The sequence below is a fragment of the Hyaena hyaena genome, unplaced genomic scaffold, assembly GCF_003009895.1.
Source record: "Hyaena hyaena isolate Hyena2069 unplaced genomic scaffold, ASM300989v1 scaffold_99, whole genome shotgun sequence".
Taxonomy (NCBI): Eukaryota; Metazoa; Chordata; class Mammalia; order Carnivora; family Hyaenidae; genus Hyaena; species Hyaena hyaena.
This window is the reverse complement of record NW_024080731.1, coordinates 2,356,185-2,370,270: the sequence shown is the minus strand read 5'-3', so window position 1 is coordinate 2,370,270 and position 14,086 is coordinate 2,356,185. Positions and strand designations below refer to the sequence as shown.

The following is a 14,086-nucleotide window of genomic DNA, read 5'->3' as shown; positions in this document are numbered from 1 at the left end:
GAAAAATCAGTCAATCACTGCCCCAGCCCACCTGAAATCAGCATCAACGCAGCTTTCATATTTGGGTAGGGAGCCTTGCTGCTAAATTCACTCTCTGTAAAGAAGAGGTGTAGCGACAGGGCTAAAAGGAGATTTCCAAATAGGAATAAGATGCCAATGCAATACACTGTCAAAATGAGTTTTCAGTTTTCTCCTGCAAGCCTAAGATACTAGTAAACCCTTGATAATTCGCTCGTAAGTTAAGCCCCTCCTTCTTTCAGCCGACCCTTTCACCCAGAGGCCACCGCCTTTTCAGAAGGAAGGGTTTAGGTTTGTTTCGTATTTTGTCCTGCTCTCGTACGTCTGAAAAGCGGCAGCGACCAGGAAAAGTGACGCGCGACTTTTTTCCCATCCTGGCTAGTCAGGCCTGAATCATCACAAGTTGATTGCATTTTCCCCCTCGGCCAGCAGCATGCGAGATTTTCCCTCGAAGAATAGGTCTTGTACTTAAAAGGAAGAGTGGTGGGAGACGGGGAGGCGGAGAAGAGGAGCGGGGTGAAGGGCGTGGAGCGCCGTCCCGCCCGGAGTGCGAGCCGCCGCCGCGAGGCCGCGAGGCCGCGAGCCCAGGAATGCGCGGTCGGACAGGCGGGCGCGGGGCGGGCTGCGGCGGCGGGCGGGACGAGGCGGCGCGCACCTGAACGCCGGGGGCGGGGCGTCGGCGGGCACGACCCCCCCCCCCAACTGTGCGCCGCGCCCCTCGCGCGCCGTCTCGGCCCTTTCCGCCCGCGCTTCGGCGCCGCTCGGCTCCCCTCCCGCCCTTCGCTCCCTCCCTCTTTCCCTCCCTCCTGGCCCGGGAGAGCCGGGAGCTCCGACCGCAAGTTTGCCGCAGCTCCTTCCGCGCCGCTGCGTCGGCTCACCTGGCCGCCGACTCCCAGACCCGCGCCTCGTCCCCCCAAACTCCTCCCAGGTAAGGGGCTGCCGGGGCAGCCCGCGCCCGACCCGCGCACCCGTCCTCCCGAAGCGGCTGGACCGCTGGTGTCTGTGCGCGTCCAGCCTCCTCCGCAAGCCGCCCAGGGGCTTCGCGCCTCGCCCAGGCATGAAGGTGTTGGTGGCGGGGACCTTCGGCCGACGTGGCCGCGGGGAGGGCAGGAGAGCCAACGCGCCGACAGGTGGCGGGGTCTGGCCCCGGTCCCCCTACCGCCGCAGGCGCAGACCCCGGTGGGGATGAGGCGGGCGGACCGGGGGTGGGGACAGTCCCTTTCTCCTCCCCTCGAGGGGCGGTGATCGCCCGGGCCCGCCGTGTAGGTGCGTTGGAGAAACTTTGTAGGGTGGGGACTCGGCAGCCACTTGCCGGCGGGGACTGGTCACCGCGCTCCGCGGGGGCGGGGGGCTCCGAGGCGGGTCGCGGGGCAGCCCCCTCAGGCCAGGCGAGGACCTTAACGCTTCCCTTCCCCGCCCCCTTTTGTGTTTCCCCTCAGACCCGCCGGCCGCCGCGGGAGCCGCGGCCGCCCCCGCGCCCGGGGGTCGTTCCCTCGCATCCTCCCGGCCGCGGGAGGGCAGAGGCGGCGGCGGCCGGAGCCGGGCCGGGCGGCCTGAGGTGAGAGCCCGGCCGGCCCCGCTGGGAATATGGCGACCGGTGGCTACCGGACCGGCAGCGGCGGCGGCAGCACCACAGACTTCCTGGAGGAGTGGAAGGCGAAGCGCGAGAAGATGCGCGCCAAGCAGAACCCCCCGGGCCCGGCCGCCGCGGGCGGGGGCAGCAGTGACGCGAGCGGGAAGCCCCCGGCGGGGGCGTTGGGCACCTCGGCGGCCGCGGCGGCCAGCGAGCTCAACAACAACGTCCCGGGCGGCGCGGCCGCACCTGCCGCCCCCGGCTCCGGGGGCGTGAACTGCGCGGTGGGCCCCGCGGCGCTGCCCCGCTCCGCCCCCGGCCCCCGGCGGCCCGAGGACGAGCCGCCTCCCGCCTCGGCGGCCGCGGTCTCCACCTCGGGGGCACCGCCGGCCCGGGGCGACGACGAGGAGCGGGACGGCGCCCCGGAGAAGGGCAAGAGCTCGGGCCCCAGTGCCAGGAAGGGCAAGGGGCAGATCGAGAAGAGAAAGCTGCGCGAGAAGCGTCGCTCCACCGGCGTGGTCAACATCCCCGCGGCCGAGGTGAGCGGGCGGGGGCCGCGGAGGGAGCTCCCCGGGGCCCCGCGGGGACAGGGTTGCCCGGCTCTAGCTCGGACTTTTTATCCTTTCGCTGAGTTCAGCAGGCAGAGGGTGATGGAGGTTTACTGTGAACAAATGCTTCCTGGGAAGTTCCCCAAACCCGAAGTGGGACACGTGGTTTTCAGGCTTCCTGGCTGAGGTCGCAGATTCAGGATCCTTCCTTACGGCGGTGGGAAGACTACTCGTGGCTCCAGGACTTGCCCACTTAGGGTTGTTTGTTTCTGCTTCATCGGTTAGAAAAATTGATTAATGGTGATGACGACATACTCTGTTTAGTTTCCCACGTGTCCTTCCGAAGTTATCAGATTGTTTATCTCTTTTCTCTTGACAGTGTTTAATAGCACCTGTAAAGAAACGTGGCCTTAGCACTATCCGAGCCAGCTTTATCTTTCAGTGTATCCACGATGAGTATATCTGAATGAGTATATGCACTGTTTCATATCTAAGCCGGCTTTTGGGAAGAGCGCTCCCCAACGCGCGCGCGCGCGCGCACACACACACACACACAGTTTATTCTGAGTGATACTTAGGACAATAGAAACGCTGTAGCAACCCACAGTTCTTTTTGCTAAGATGATCTTTCCGTGTATTTAAGTATTTGGCTCTGCGTATTTGGAAAGCATTTGTGGTAGGGTTTTTGTTTTTGTTTTGTATTTTTGAGCAGTCTCCACATTCCTGCAGGCAGCAACATCTTCCTATTAGCGTGAGTGGTGACACATTTTTACTTAGTGTGTAACCGCACCTATTTCTTCTCTCAAAAAAAAAGAAAATCCTAAGCAGATTTTGGTTACTTTAATAGAAGCGCACGGGTTTTGGGAAGTGATTCCACAGCCTTGTTTCACCCAGAGAAGTTGCATCGTTTTCTCATTGGCTCGTTAGGTTTTTACTCTTTTTTTCTTCTCGTGGCCTTCTAATTTATTCAGCTTGGATACCTAGTAAATACTAAGAATTACTAACTCCAATTGCGGTTCAAGGAAAAGCCATTCAAAGTAAGCTAGGGTGTATGTCAAACATACCCAACTTTTTAAAGTGTTAACATGATTTCCATACCTGGAAAATCAAAGTTTGTCTTTGAAGGGTATATTTTTATATGCATGTTTCAGAGAGATTTTTATCAGCCAGGAAAACTGTCCTCTGTGGTTTGCTACTTGCACAAAAGATCTGTTATTCATTAAATTGCTTTAAAAGGAATTCATGAGAGTGGTAATCACATTTCTAGGGTTTTTTTTTGTTGTTGTTGTTAAAAGTATGAAGATTAAGGGGAAACTAAAGACAGGGCTCTGGAAAGGCTACATTCCTGAACTTTATTTTTAAAAGTAGCTGATGGTCCAAATAAAAGAATTAGTCATTTTCAGCCTTTTCCTCATTGTTCATCTGACAGGGGTCTTATTTTGGGAAATATCTTGGCAGATGTTAAACTTCATTTTTGGTCAGGCTGCTTGTACTAGAACTGTTACTTCTCCAGTACCTTTTTTTGTTTTTAACAAGCGTTATGTTTACCGGGGGAAATAAGTGTGGTGTATCATGCGCGATCCTCAGAAATCTCCTTTGTTAATGCTCCTGCTTTTGGTTAGGGAACATAGTGCTGAGAATGTAGATCACTCCCCATTACAATTGAGTCTAATACTCTGGAATGTTTTTCGTTGGGGTGTTGGCAACTCCTAAATTTAATCTTCTTGAAAACAAACAACCCAGGGTACCATTTTTTGTCTGTGGAATTTGAACCTTTTTTATTGAATAGGGAATTGAGGACTGCTTTCTTTTTGTGGTAACTATGGCTCTATCTGTTGCTGTAGGATGCAACAAAACATGGTAATGTTTTACCGCAGGGTCTAATTAGCAGGCATACTTCTTGAGTGCCTCCTCATAGTTTTGTAAAAACAACTTAAGTTGTAAAGATTATTTTAATAGTGGTAAATATATGACACAAAACTTTAAAACTGGGGCGTCTTTATATTCTTTAGGTTTTTTTTAGAATTGTGCCATTCATTTCTCTTAGTTTCAACATTGAGAATGTCAGTTGGGGTGGAGTTTCTTGTGTAGATATAACAGCACTCTTGGTTTAAGAAGTCCTATCACATTTTACAAAATTTTCAGGTGTGTAAATATCAGAAAAGCAGAAAACTACCAATCTGTCAATATTCAAAAATAGACTTGTATGATATGTGGTGTTGAGAAAGACTCATTTTCAGACAGTATTCTCAACCAAGATTCTATTAGGACAGTAGCATACAAAGCCTATTCAAAAACCTATTTTTGTGGATGATGAACATTAAGTTCTTTCAAGAAGTATTTATTAAACATCTTTATGACACATTCAGTGTGACTTTCTTATTAGTTACTTATTAGTTACTTACTTAACTAATTACGGAATATTATAAAATTGTTGTAAAGGTACCTGACAACAGCTAAAGGTATCACAGCCACAGGATAGCATTAGCAGGGACGCAAGTCTGAAACTAGATATGGATGGGGATGGGAAGCTGTGTGGGATGGTACTTGGGATGACTGTACTAAAAAGTGCAAATCTATAGATGTTCATTAGTGAGACAAACTTTAGTCCTTGTTTACTAAGTTAGATATGTAAAACAATTTTTTTAAATTAATTTTTACTTTGTCTACTTTTTTGGGGAAGAGCTCAAATTGGCTTATTTGGTTATTCCTGCCAGTAATTTTGGTATACATTTATTAGATCAGTCAGATGTTTATTACATGTCTGTGTTCAGGCGCTATGGTAAGGACTGTGGAAAAAAACAGGAAGAGTAAGGCAGTGTCTATTCTCAAGAAGCAGGACTATAATCCGGGAAGAAGGATAAGGCATAATTATATGAAAAAACTTAAGTACTGAGTTAACAGTTGAAAAGCCATCTTAACACAGCAAATTGTTTATTAGAAATATTTTGTGCATAGGGGTGCCTGGCTGGCTTAGTCAGTGGAGCGTGTGACTCCTGATCTCAGGGTTGTGAGTTAGAGCCCCCACACTGGGTATGGAGATTACTTAAACATAAAAACCTGAAAAAAAATGTTTTGTGTTTAGAGGGAAGAGGTGATTGGGGCTGAGAAAAGCTACTGGTGATGAGGCTCTTGAGCTGAAACTTAGATTTCTGTACCTATATATTTATACATATATTCATATATACGTGTATATGTACTTGTTCATATAGTGTTTTAAATCTCAGAGTGCAGTGGTTTTTAATTGTAGAAGCACATTAATATCATGTGAGGATCTTAAAAAAATACTCCTCATGCAGAATACTTACCTTCTTCCTCCCTGAGCCCCTTTTGATTTAATGGGTCTGGGATGGATCCCAGGCATCAATATTTTGATAAGCTTCTCATGTGATTCTGCTGTGAGTCAGGGTTAAGAAGTATTGGGCTGCAGTCTGGGGATACAGAAATGAATAGGACACAGGCCTTGCCCACAGGGCCTCTCGAGTAATATGGGGAACTGTGGGAAGTATAATGTTTAGTACAGCCTTTTTCCTGAGCTGGGGACCTAACCTGAGGAGGAAGAGGGGGATAGTTGAGATCCTAGGCAGTACCACCTCTGTTCTCGGAGTGCTTATGAAGTTATTGCCATTGAATACGTTTGCATGAGTGGTTAACAGAGATGGTTAATAAAATATTTCAATAGGTAGAGGTCAAATGATACTGAAGTTTTGATTTAAATACAAAGTTAACATATATTGAAGCTTACTGTTTTCATTGTGGTTAGCTACGGTACTTTATGTTGTTTTAATTAATGCTCACAGCAGTCTCATGTGGTAGTTATAGTTTCTCTTTATATCCTCATTTCCAGAGGAGAAAATGGAGGCTTGACGAGTTTAAATAACTCAGGATCACATGGAAAGTGATAAGTGGTTAGAACAATATTTTAATTTTTTTTTTTTTTTTTGGTGTGGTTGTGTATGTGCTCATGCACACATTTTTAAGAATTAACCAGTTTTGTGTTATTTAGCTTATTTCCCTATAACTTTTTATTTTTTCTATAACTTTTTATTACAGGTTATCTTAAGTACTGTAAACATCTGAATGGAGAAAACAGTAAAAAGGAACTCATTAGAAATTAAGGTCAAATTTGTAGGCTCAGAGATTGCTTCTGACCCTCTAATCTCTAGTTTACTTGGGAAAATTTTGAACCCCAGGCCATCAGCACAATCTGTTTTTGGCTAGAAGTCAGAAAATGTGAATCTTTGTTTTTACTTGAGTGATAGGTTGTTTTTCTGTCAAGATGGGGTTAAAACACCTACTCCATAGTTTGAAGGAGTGTTTAATATATAGAAAGCATTTTTAAGTGAGCATAATTTTAAGTCATAATTATTCAGCATATTTATTGAACATTATATGGGACAAGTTCTACTAAGTAAACCATGTAAATCCAGGTAGATTAAGAAATGCTTTTTGGTATGCCCATTATATACCAGACTGTCTACCTTTCTATGTGATGAGTCAGAAGAGGAGCTAATAGTGACTCAAGGTTGGAGAAAATTGGACTTGTAAGTAGGGTAGATATAGTATAAACACCAAGGCTACTCAGTAAGATATTAAGCCCAGTTTTCCTGAATGTTTGAACTCATTGGTAAAGTAAATTGAAATTGAAATTTTAATATTAGGATTTGTAATGAGTTGTCTAAGCGGAGATGTCTTTTTCCATAAAAATAATTATGTAATTAAAGTAGATGGCATTTATGGCGTGCTTATTGAGTGCTAGGCACTGTTCTGAGCACTGTGTATGTATTGGTGCATTTAATTCTCACCACAGTCCTATGGGAAAATGGGGCAGAGAAGAGTAACTTACTTGCCTGAGGTTAGTTACTTACATGGTAAGAAGTAGAGTAGAGACAGTCTCCCTTTAAAAAAATTTTTTTTAATGTTTTATTTATTTCTGAGAGAGAGAGAGACAGACAGACAGACAGACAGCATGAGCAGGGGAGGGTCAGAGAGAGAAGGAGATACAGAATCTGAAACAGGCTCCGGGCTCTGAGTTGGCAGTCAGCACAGAGCCCGACGAGGGGCTCGAACCCATGAACCCTGAGATCATGACCTGAGCCGAAGTCAGACGCTTTACCGACTGAGCCACCCAGGCACCTCAAGACAGTCTCCCTTTAAAGCGTGGTGCTTAATAACTGTCTTATTATATTTCATTATATTATCTACTATATACCTAGCTTAAGAAAGACAAAGATAATTTTAGGAGTAAAATGTAAAGTTAGAAATTTATATTACTAATAAAATTGGAAAATAGCTCTATAATGAAAGACAGGTAAGGTGGGACTTTATTAGAAAAAATTGGGAGCAAATAAACATATGAACAGTGGCATCAAAGCTTTTATTTAAAATCGTTGTCAAGTTGGTGGCTTTATTTATGTTCGTTGTTATTTCTACATTGGTTGTTACCACCTGTGATATAGGCCGGAAAATAATTTTGATATTTAATAGCAATACTAATACATGTCTTAGAAGTTTAGAATGATTGACAAATATTAAAGTTTGAAATTTTCTGAGTGCTTTTTTCTTTTTAAAAAGTGAGATAAAATTCATATACTATAAAATTAATCCTTTAAAGTATTCAGTTCATGGTTTTTAGTATATTCACAAAATTGTGCTCTAAGTGCTTTAATATTTTCATCTTCATTTTTCATTATATTTTTAGAGCCAATGGAACCTAAGTTTTAGCTTCTCACTCTGTAAGATGCAGCAGTAGTCAAATAATTCAATGTCACCTTTTCCTGCATTTCGTAGAGAACATGAAATAATTGTAGAATTTTCTGGGTTTTTTTTGTTTTTTTTTATTGTTAAAGTCTGGATATTTATTTAAATTTATTAAAAATATTTTTATTGTTTGTTTATTTGAGAGAGAGAGAGAGAGAGAGAGAGAGAGAGAGCATGAGCAAGGGAGAGGCAGAGAGAGAGAGAATACCAAGCAGGCTCCTATTTGTCAGTGCAGAGCCCCACATGGAGTTTGAACTCAACAAACTGTGAGATCATGACCTGATCTGAAACCAGGAGTTGCATACTTAACTGACTGAGCCACCCAGGCACCCCTATTTTTTATTTGAGAGACAGAATGTGAGTAGGGGAGAGGGGCAGAGGGAGAGAGAGAGACAGAATCTTTTTTTAAATTCATTTTAATGTTTATTTTCTTTTTTGAGAGAGAGAGAGACAGCATGAGCCAGAGAGGAAGAGGGAGACACAGAATCCAAAGTAGGCTCCAGGCTCTGAGCTGTCAGCAGAGATCTGCACATGGGGCTAGAACCCACGAATGGTGAGATCATAACCTGAGCTGATGTTGGATCCTTAACCTACTGAGCCACCCAGACGTCCTGAGAGAGAATCTTAAGCACACTCCTTGCTCAGCATGGAGCTGGATGCAGGGCTCGATCCCACTGCCCTGGGATCATGACATGAGCTGAAATTAAGTCAGATGCTTGACCAGCTGAGCCACCCAGGCACCCTGGTTTCATGTTTCTTTCTTCCTTTTTTTAATGTTTTATTTATTTTTGAGAGAGAGACAGAGAACGAGTGGGGGAGGGGCAGAGAGAACTTGAGACACAGAATCCGAAGCAGGCTCCAGGCTCCGAGCTGTCAGCACAGAGCCTCATGTGGGGCTTGAACCTATGAATCACGAGGTCATGACCTGGGCTGAAGTGGGAGGCTTAACCAGCTGAGCCACCTAGGTGCCCCTATGTTTCTTAAAATTACTGCCACTTGTTTGTATAGAAGTTTAGTATAAGAGGTATTTAATTTAACTGAATGTAGAATTTCTAATTTGCTTAAAATTTTGCACGTCTTTCATGGAGATCTGCAAAGCTCTACTATCTAAACATTTGGGAACTTTGATTCAAAGTAAAAATGGAGTATTAAACCAAGTATAGCCTTAGTCATGTTACTTAAATTAGTGTCTTAAAAGATATGGCTGGGGGGGGGTATGGGAATGGGGACAACCTGTACCAGGGTCACCTGCATTGTTTATTTAAAACGCAGATTTCTGGGATTCACCTCAGCCTGGGAGCAGGCAGGGGTTACCTGAGACTGCAGAGTTTTAACATCTTCTTGAATGAGTCTTGTACACCCCGAAGTTTGAGTGTACTTAAATGTCCTGTACTGGTTTACTGATCTGTCAAATGCAATTGATACTGATTATCTAACAGGATTGTTAAAAGAATCAAATAAAATAAAATGTTGAAAATGTTATAAAAATGATAAAATGATAAATTATAGCTACTGTGTAGGTTATGGTGATAACTGATTGTTGATGTCTAATGGAAATTTCTTACTGGGATGTTGAAAATTCTTTATTTCCTGCTAATTAAAAACTTCATAGACATTTTAACAGACATTTAACAGCATGAGCTACTTGGAAATTCAGAGCACCATAAACATTTATGTAATATATAGTTTGTGCAAAATGTTGTGTCTGCCTTGCTTCTTGTCCTGATTTTGTTAGAAGCCTAGACATTAGGAAAAAAAAAACCCTCTAACACTTAATATGTAACTTGAACTTCACTTTCATTCCTTTTTCATTTTTACATATCTTTAAGAGAAAGTGTGTAATTAAATTTGTAAATGTGTCTAATAATTAGTAGCTGAAACTCTTAAAACAGATTTTTTCTCTTTTATCAAAATATTCCCAAGTGTATGACTTTTTCTCTTTTGTTTACTACTCTCACATATTAAATCCATAGGTGTTCTTAGCTAGCTAATTGATTACTTTTTTTAATTAAATTTTTTAATGTTTGTTTATTCTTGAGAGAGAGAGAGTGCGTAAGTGAGGGAAGGGCAGAGAGAGAGAAGGTGATACAGAATCTGAAGAAGCTCCAAGTTCCTGGTTATCAGCACAGAGCCTGATATGGGGCTTGAGCTTACAGACTGTGAGATCATGACCTGAGCCAAAGTCGGACACTTAACTGACTGAGCCATCTAGGCACCCCACTAGTTAATTGTTTCTTCTTTTTTTTAATGTTTGTTTATTTTAGAGAGAGAGCACACATGCTTGAGCACTTGCCTTTAGAGAGAGGGAGGCACAGAATCCGAAGCAGGACCCAGGCTTCCAAGCTGTCATCACAGAGCCTGATGTGGGGCTCAAACTCATGGGGCTCAAACTTACAAACCGTGAGGTCATGACCTGAGCCAAAGTCAAATGCTTAACCAACTGAGCCACCCAGGTGCCCCCCTAGCTAATTGTTTCTTAAAGTATTTGGTTATTGATGAGGGAACTTTCAGTTTAAGTCTTAGGAGTTTGTGTTTACAGCCATATACCTACTGGTATAGAATCAGGCCTTAGCTATCTATCATGTTCTTCTTGAGTTACTTAAAAATATCCTAGGCACCATGTCTGAATGAGATTGTAAGATGGGGTGCCTGGGTGGCTCAGTCAGTTAAGCATCCTACTTCAGCTCAGGTCATGATCTCACAGTTCGTGGGTTTGAGCCCCGCATCGGGCTCTGTGCTGACAGCCAGCTCAGAGCCTGGAGCCTGCTTTGGATTCTGTATCTCCCTCTCTCTCTGACCCTCCCCTGCTCATGCTGTCTCTCTCTCTGTCTCTCGGAAATAAATAAAACATTTAAAAAAAAAAAAAGAGATTGTAAGAATATATAATTTCTTAAAGTAGCAAAATTATATACCTCAAAAGTAGAAACTGCTTTGAGTTCAGAACCTCCCATGTGAAAATTGGATGATAAAGTTTATTCTGTGATAATCTTTTAAATAGATTTTTAAAAAGTTTATTTTGAGAGAGCACAGCAGAGGAAGGACGGAGAGAGAGAATCCCAGGCAGGCTCTGCACTGTCAGCTCAGAGCCACACACGGGGCTCGATCCCGTGAACCATGAGATATGACCAGAGTTGAAACCAAGAGTCAGACACTTAACCGACTGAGTCACCCAGGTGCCTCTATGTTTCATGTTTGTGACAAAACTTCTTGACACCCTACAGTGCAAGCAAAAGTTGATCCACACCAAACTTAAATAATCTTTAATGTTTTCCTGCTGGTAAAACTAATGTCTTCATTGTAGTTCCTTGTGGAAATACAAGAAAGGGTAAAGAAACATCACATGTTATCATACTTATATTAATATTTGGTTCTAATCCTTTTTTCTGTATCTACATAAAAATTGGAATCCCATGATACAGATTTGTGTGTGTATTTAATTGTTATTTATCATGAGTATTTTTATGGTGTTGCTCTTTAAAAGTAAGTATGGATTTTTTAAAAAATTAGTTTCTGGTGTACAATATAGGGATTTTTTTTGTATTGTGGTAAAATGCTAATAGTATAGAATCTTAACCATTTTTAGGTATACATTCATTGTATTAAATACATTCCTATTATTGTGCAACCATCATCACTATCAGTTCCATCACTCTTTGTGTTGTAAGTCTGAAGCTCTATACCTATTAAACAGTAACTCCCCATTCTACCCTCCCCCTATCCTCTGGCAACCACCATCTCACTTTCTGTCTTTAAGGATGGATGTTTGTGTTATTTGATATTAAAATACTTAAGGATTACTTCATTGGTAAAGGACTCTACTACTTCTCCCTGTTGTGTACCTGTCTGATTGACAGATAAGTAAGTTGTCTTTGGACAAATAGCAATATGGTTTTTTCTTTTCATTATTATGTTTCCTGGAACATTCTTTAAGACAAGCGTTTGGGTCTTCCAAAGTGTCTCGTAGGTACTAGGACCTTCAGATAATTGTGAGAGATGTCTTTTGTTTTTTAACCTCCTCTATAGCCTTTGATTTCACTGGGAAATTGGTGATCAGATGTGCAGTAATTATAAATTTGTGTAAGTTATAACTCAACACAAAAGTTCCTAAAACTCATCATATATGCGTAGTCACACAAGTCTACAGGACATATGGAAAAATGGAGTTTAGGGGTATAACACTCAAAAATTTTGTCAGTCACATGTAAAAAGATATAAATGTAGTGAAGACTAGCACAACTTTACACATGTTAAATGGTTAAGAAATATGTGAATACTACAATAATTATGACACTTGACCTTGAAACAGATTCGAGTTTGCTTAGAGAAGTGGATGTTAAAAGGGTGGCAATTTGTGAAATGTTGGAGGAAGGATTATCTGAAATTGTACTGAAACTGTAACAACCAGATGTGGATGGGTATGGCTTGTAACACAAGCAGTGAACTGGCAGATGTTTGAGCTGTGTGCATTCTGTGTATTTCTGTGACACTGGGTTGCATTATCTGTGCTTATCAGTGTTTCTTTCACTTGGGCGAAAGATGCAAAATTTGTATAATGCTAAATTTAACTCCCTAATGTATCAGTTGCATAGGAACAAATACAGTTTTGTAAACAAATACTTTAGTGTATATGTATATACCCACATGGATACATCTATACATTTATGTGCATGTCCGCATTCATCTATCCAAAATATGTGAACCAGTGGCTTGAGAAGATCAAGTAATGAGTTGGAAAAGGATTAGGGAGCAGATGTGACTAGAGATGAGACTCCTCTCTTAAGAGTATACTAATAAAAAAAAGTATACTAATACTGATTGTTAGGGCAATAGTAGCAGAATAGGAAGGGAATGGATGGATTGAGAGGTGTTTCCTTGATATTAGAAAATTACCTAACAATGCTTGTAGCTGGAAAATTTATCCTCAACCTTTTTTACCTTTTTACCCTCCCATCCCCCAGAGTTAACTGTACCATGCTTACTAATCTTGCTTATTTTTTCTTTCTTTCTTAAATACTTGGCCTTTCCCTCTTGGTTCATCTTGCCATGAAGAAATAAATGTTCCCTTAATTCTGCTTCACCTTCTACTTAACTTTTCAATTTTAATTGCTCAATTTAAAGGCATTGTTTTCATTTGCTCACTCCCATTTCTTTGCTCATTTCTTGCTACATAATTGAAATTGATCTCTCCAAGGTTGCTTGTGACTTCCTAATGGCCAAATAAGATAGTTTCTTTTCTTTTTTTTAAATTTTAAAAAAATATTTATTTTCTTTTTAAAAAAAAATTTTTTTTTAATGTTTTATTTATTTCTAGGGGAGAGAGAGAGACAGCGTGAGCAGGGGAGGGTCAGAGAGAGAGGGAGATACAGACTCTGAAACAGGCTCCAGGCTCTGAGCTGGCAGTCAGCACAGAGCCCGACGCGGGGCTCGAACCCACGAACCGCGAGATCATGACCTAAGCGAAAGCCGGACGCTTAACCGACTAAGCCACCCAGGCGCCCCAAAAATATTTATTTTCAAGTGAGAGCACATGGGGGAGGGGCAGACAGAGGGGGGCAGAGTATCTGAAGGACGCTCTGTGCTGACAGCAATAAGCCCAATGTGGGGTTCAAACTTACAAACCTTAAGATCATGACCTGAGCTGAGCTCTGATGCTAAAACAGCTGAGTCACATAGGTGCCCCTGGCTTTCCTATGTTCAACCTATTTGACTTCTCTGTAGCATTTGCTCCTGTCATTTCTCTCCCTTTGATGTTATAGCACTTTTGTTAGATTCTCTTTTACTTGGTTTACTCAGAAACGTTTGAGTGCCTGCTATGCCCCAGGTTCAGTGCTAGATGATACAAAGATGAATTGCATATTCACCAGTCTTAAGGTGAATATTAAGGAACTTTCAGTCTTCTCTCAGAGAAAAAGATAATGTCTTAGTTCAGGCTGCTATAACAGAATACCGTAGATGGGTGGCTTATAAACAACAGAAATGTATTTTTCACGGTTCTGTAGGTTGGGAAGTCCGGGGTGTCAGCAGAATTGATGTCTGGTAGAGAGCCTGCTTCCTGGTTCACTCTGTCCTCACATGGTAGAAGGAGTGAAAGAAGTATCTGGGATCTCTTTTATCAGGGTACTAATCCCATTTGTGAGGGCCCCATCCTCATCTCCCAAAGACCCCATTTTCTAAAGCTGTCATATTA

General features: G+C 42.8%; 1 protein-coding gene across 1 annotated transcript in view; it reads left to right on the top strand.

Annotated features, from left to right (window-relative positions):
• Positions 1–1,516: 1,516 nt before the first annotated feature.
• Positions 1,517–14,086, top strand: part of PAWR (pro-apoptotic WT1 regulator) — a 128,277-nt gene continuing 115,707 nt past the window's right edge. The window contains exon 1 of the mRNA XM_039235546.1: positions 1,517–2,130. Within this exon, the coding sequence (XP_039091477.1) occupies positions 1,606–2,130 (525 nt within the window). The 5' untranslated portion in view covers positions 1,517–1,605. The remainder of the gene's footprint in view (positions 2,131–14,086) is intronic.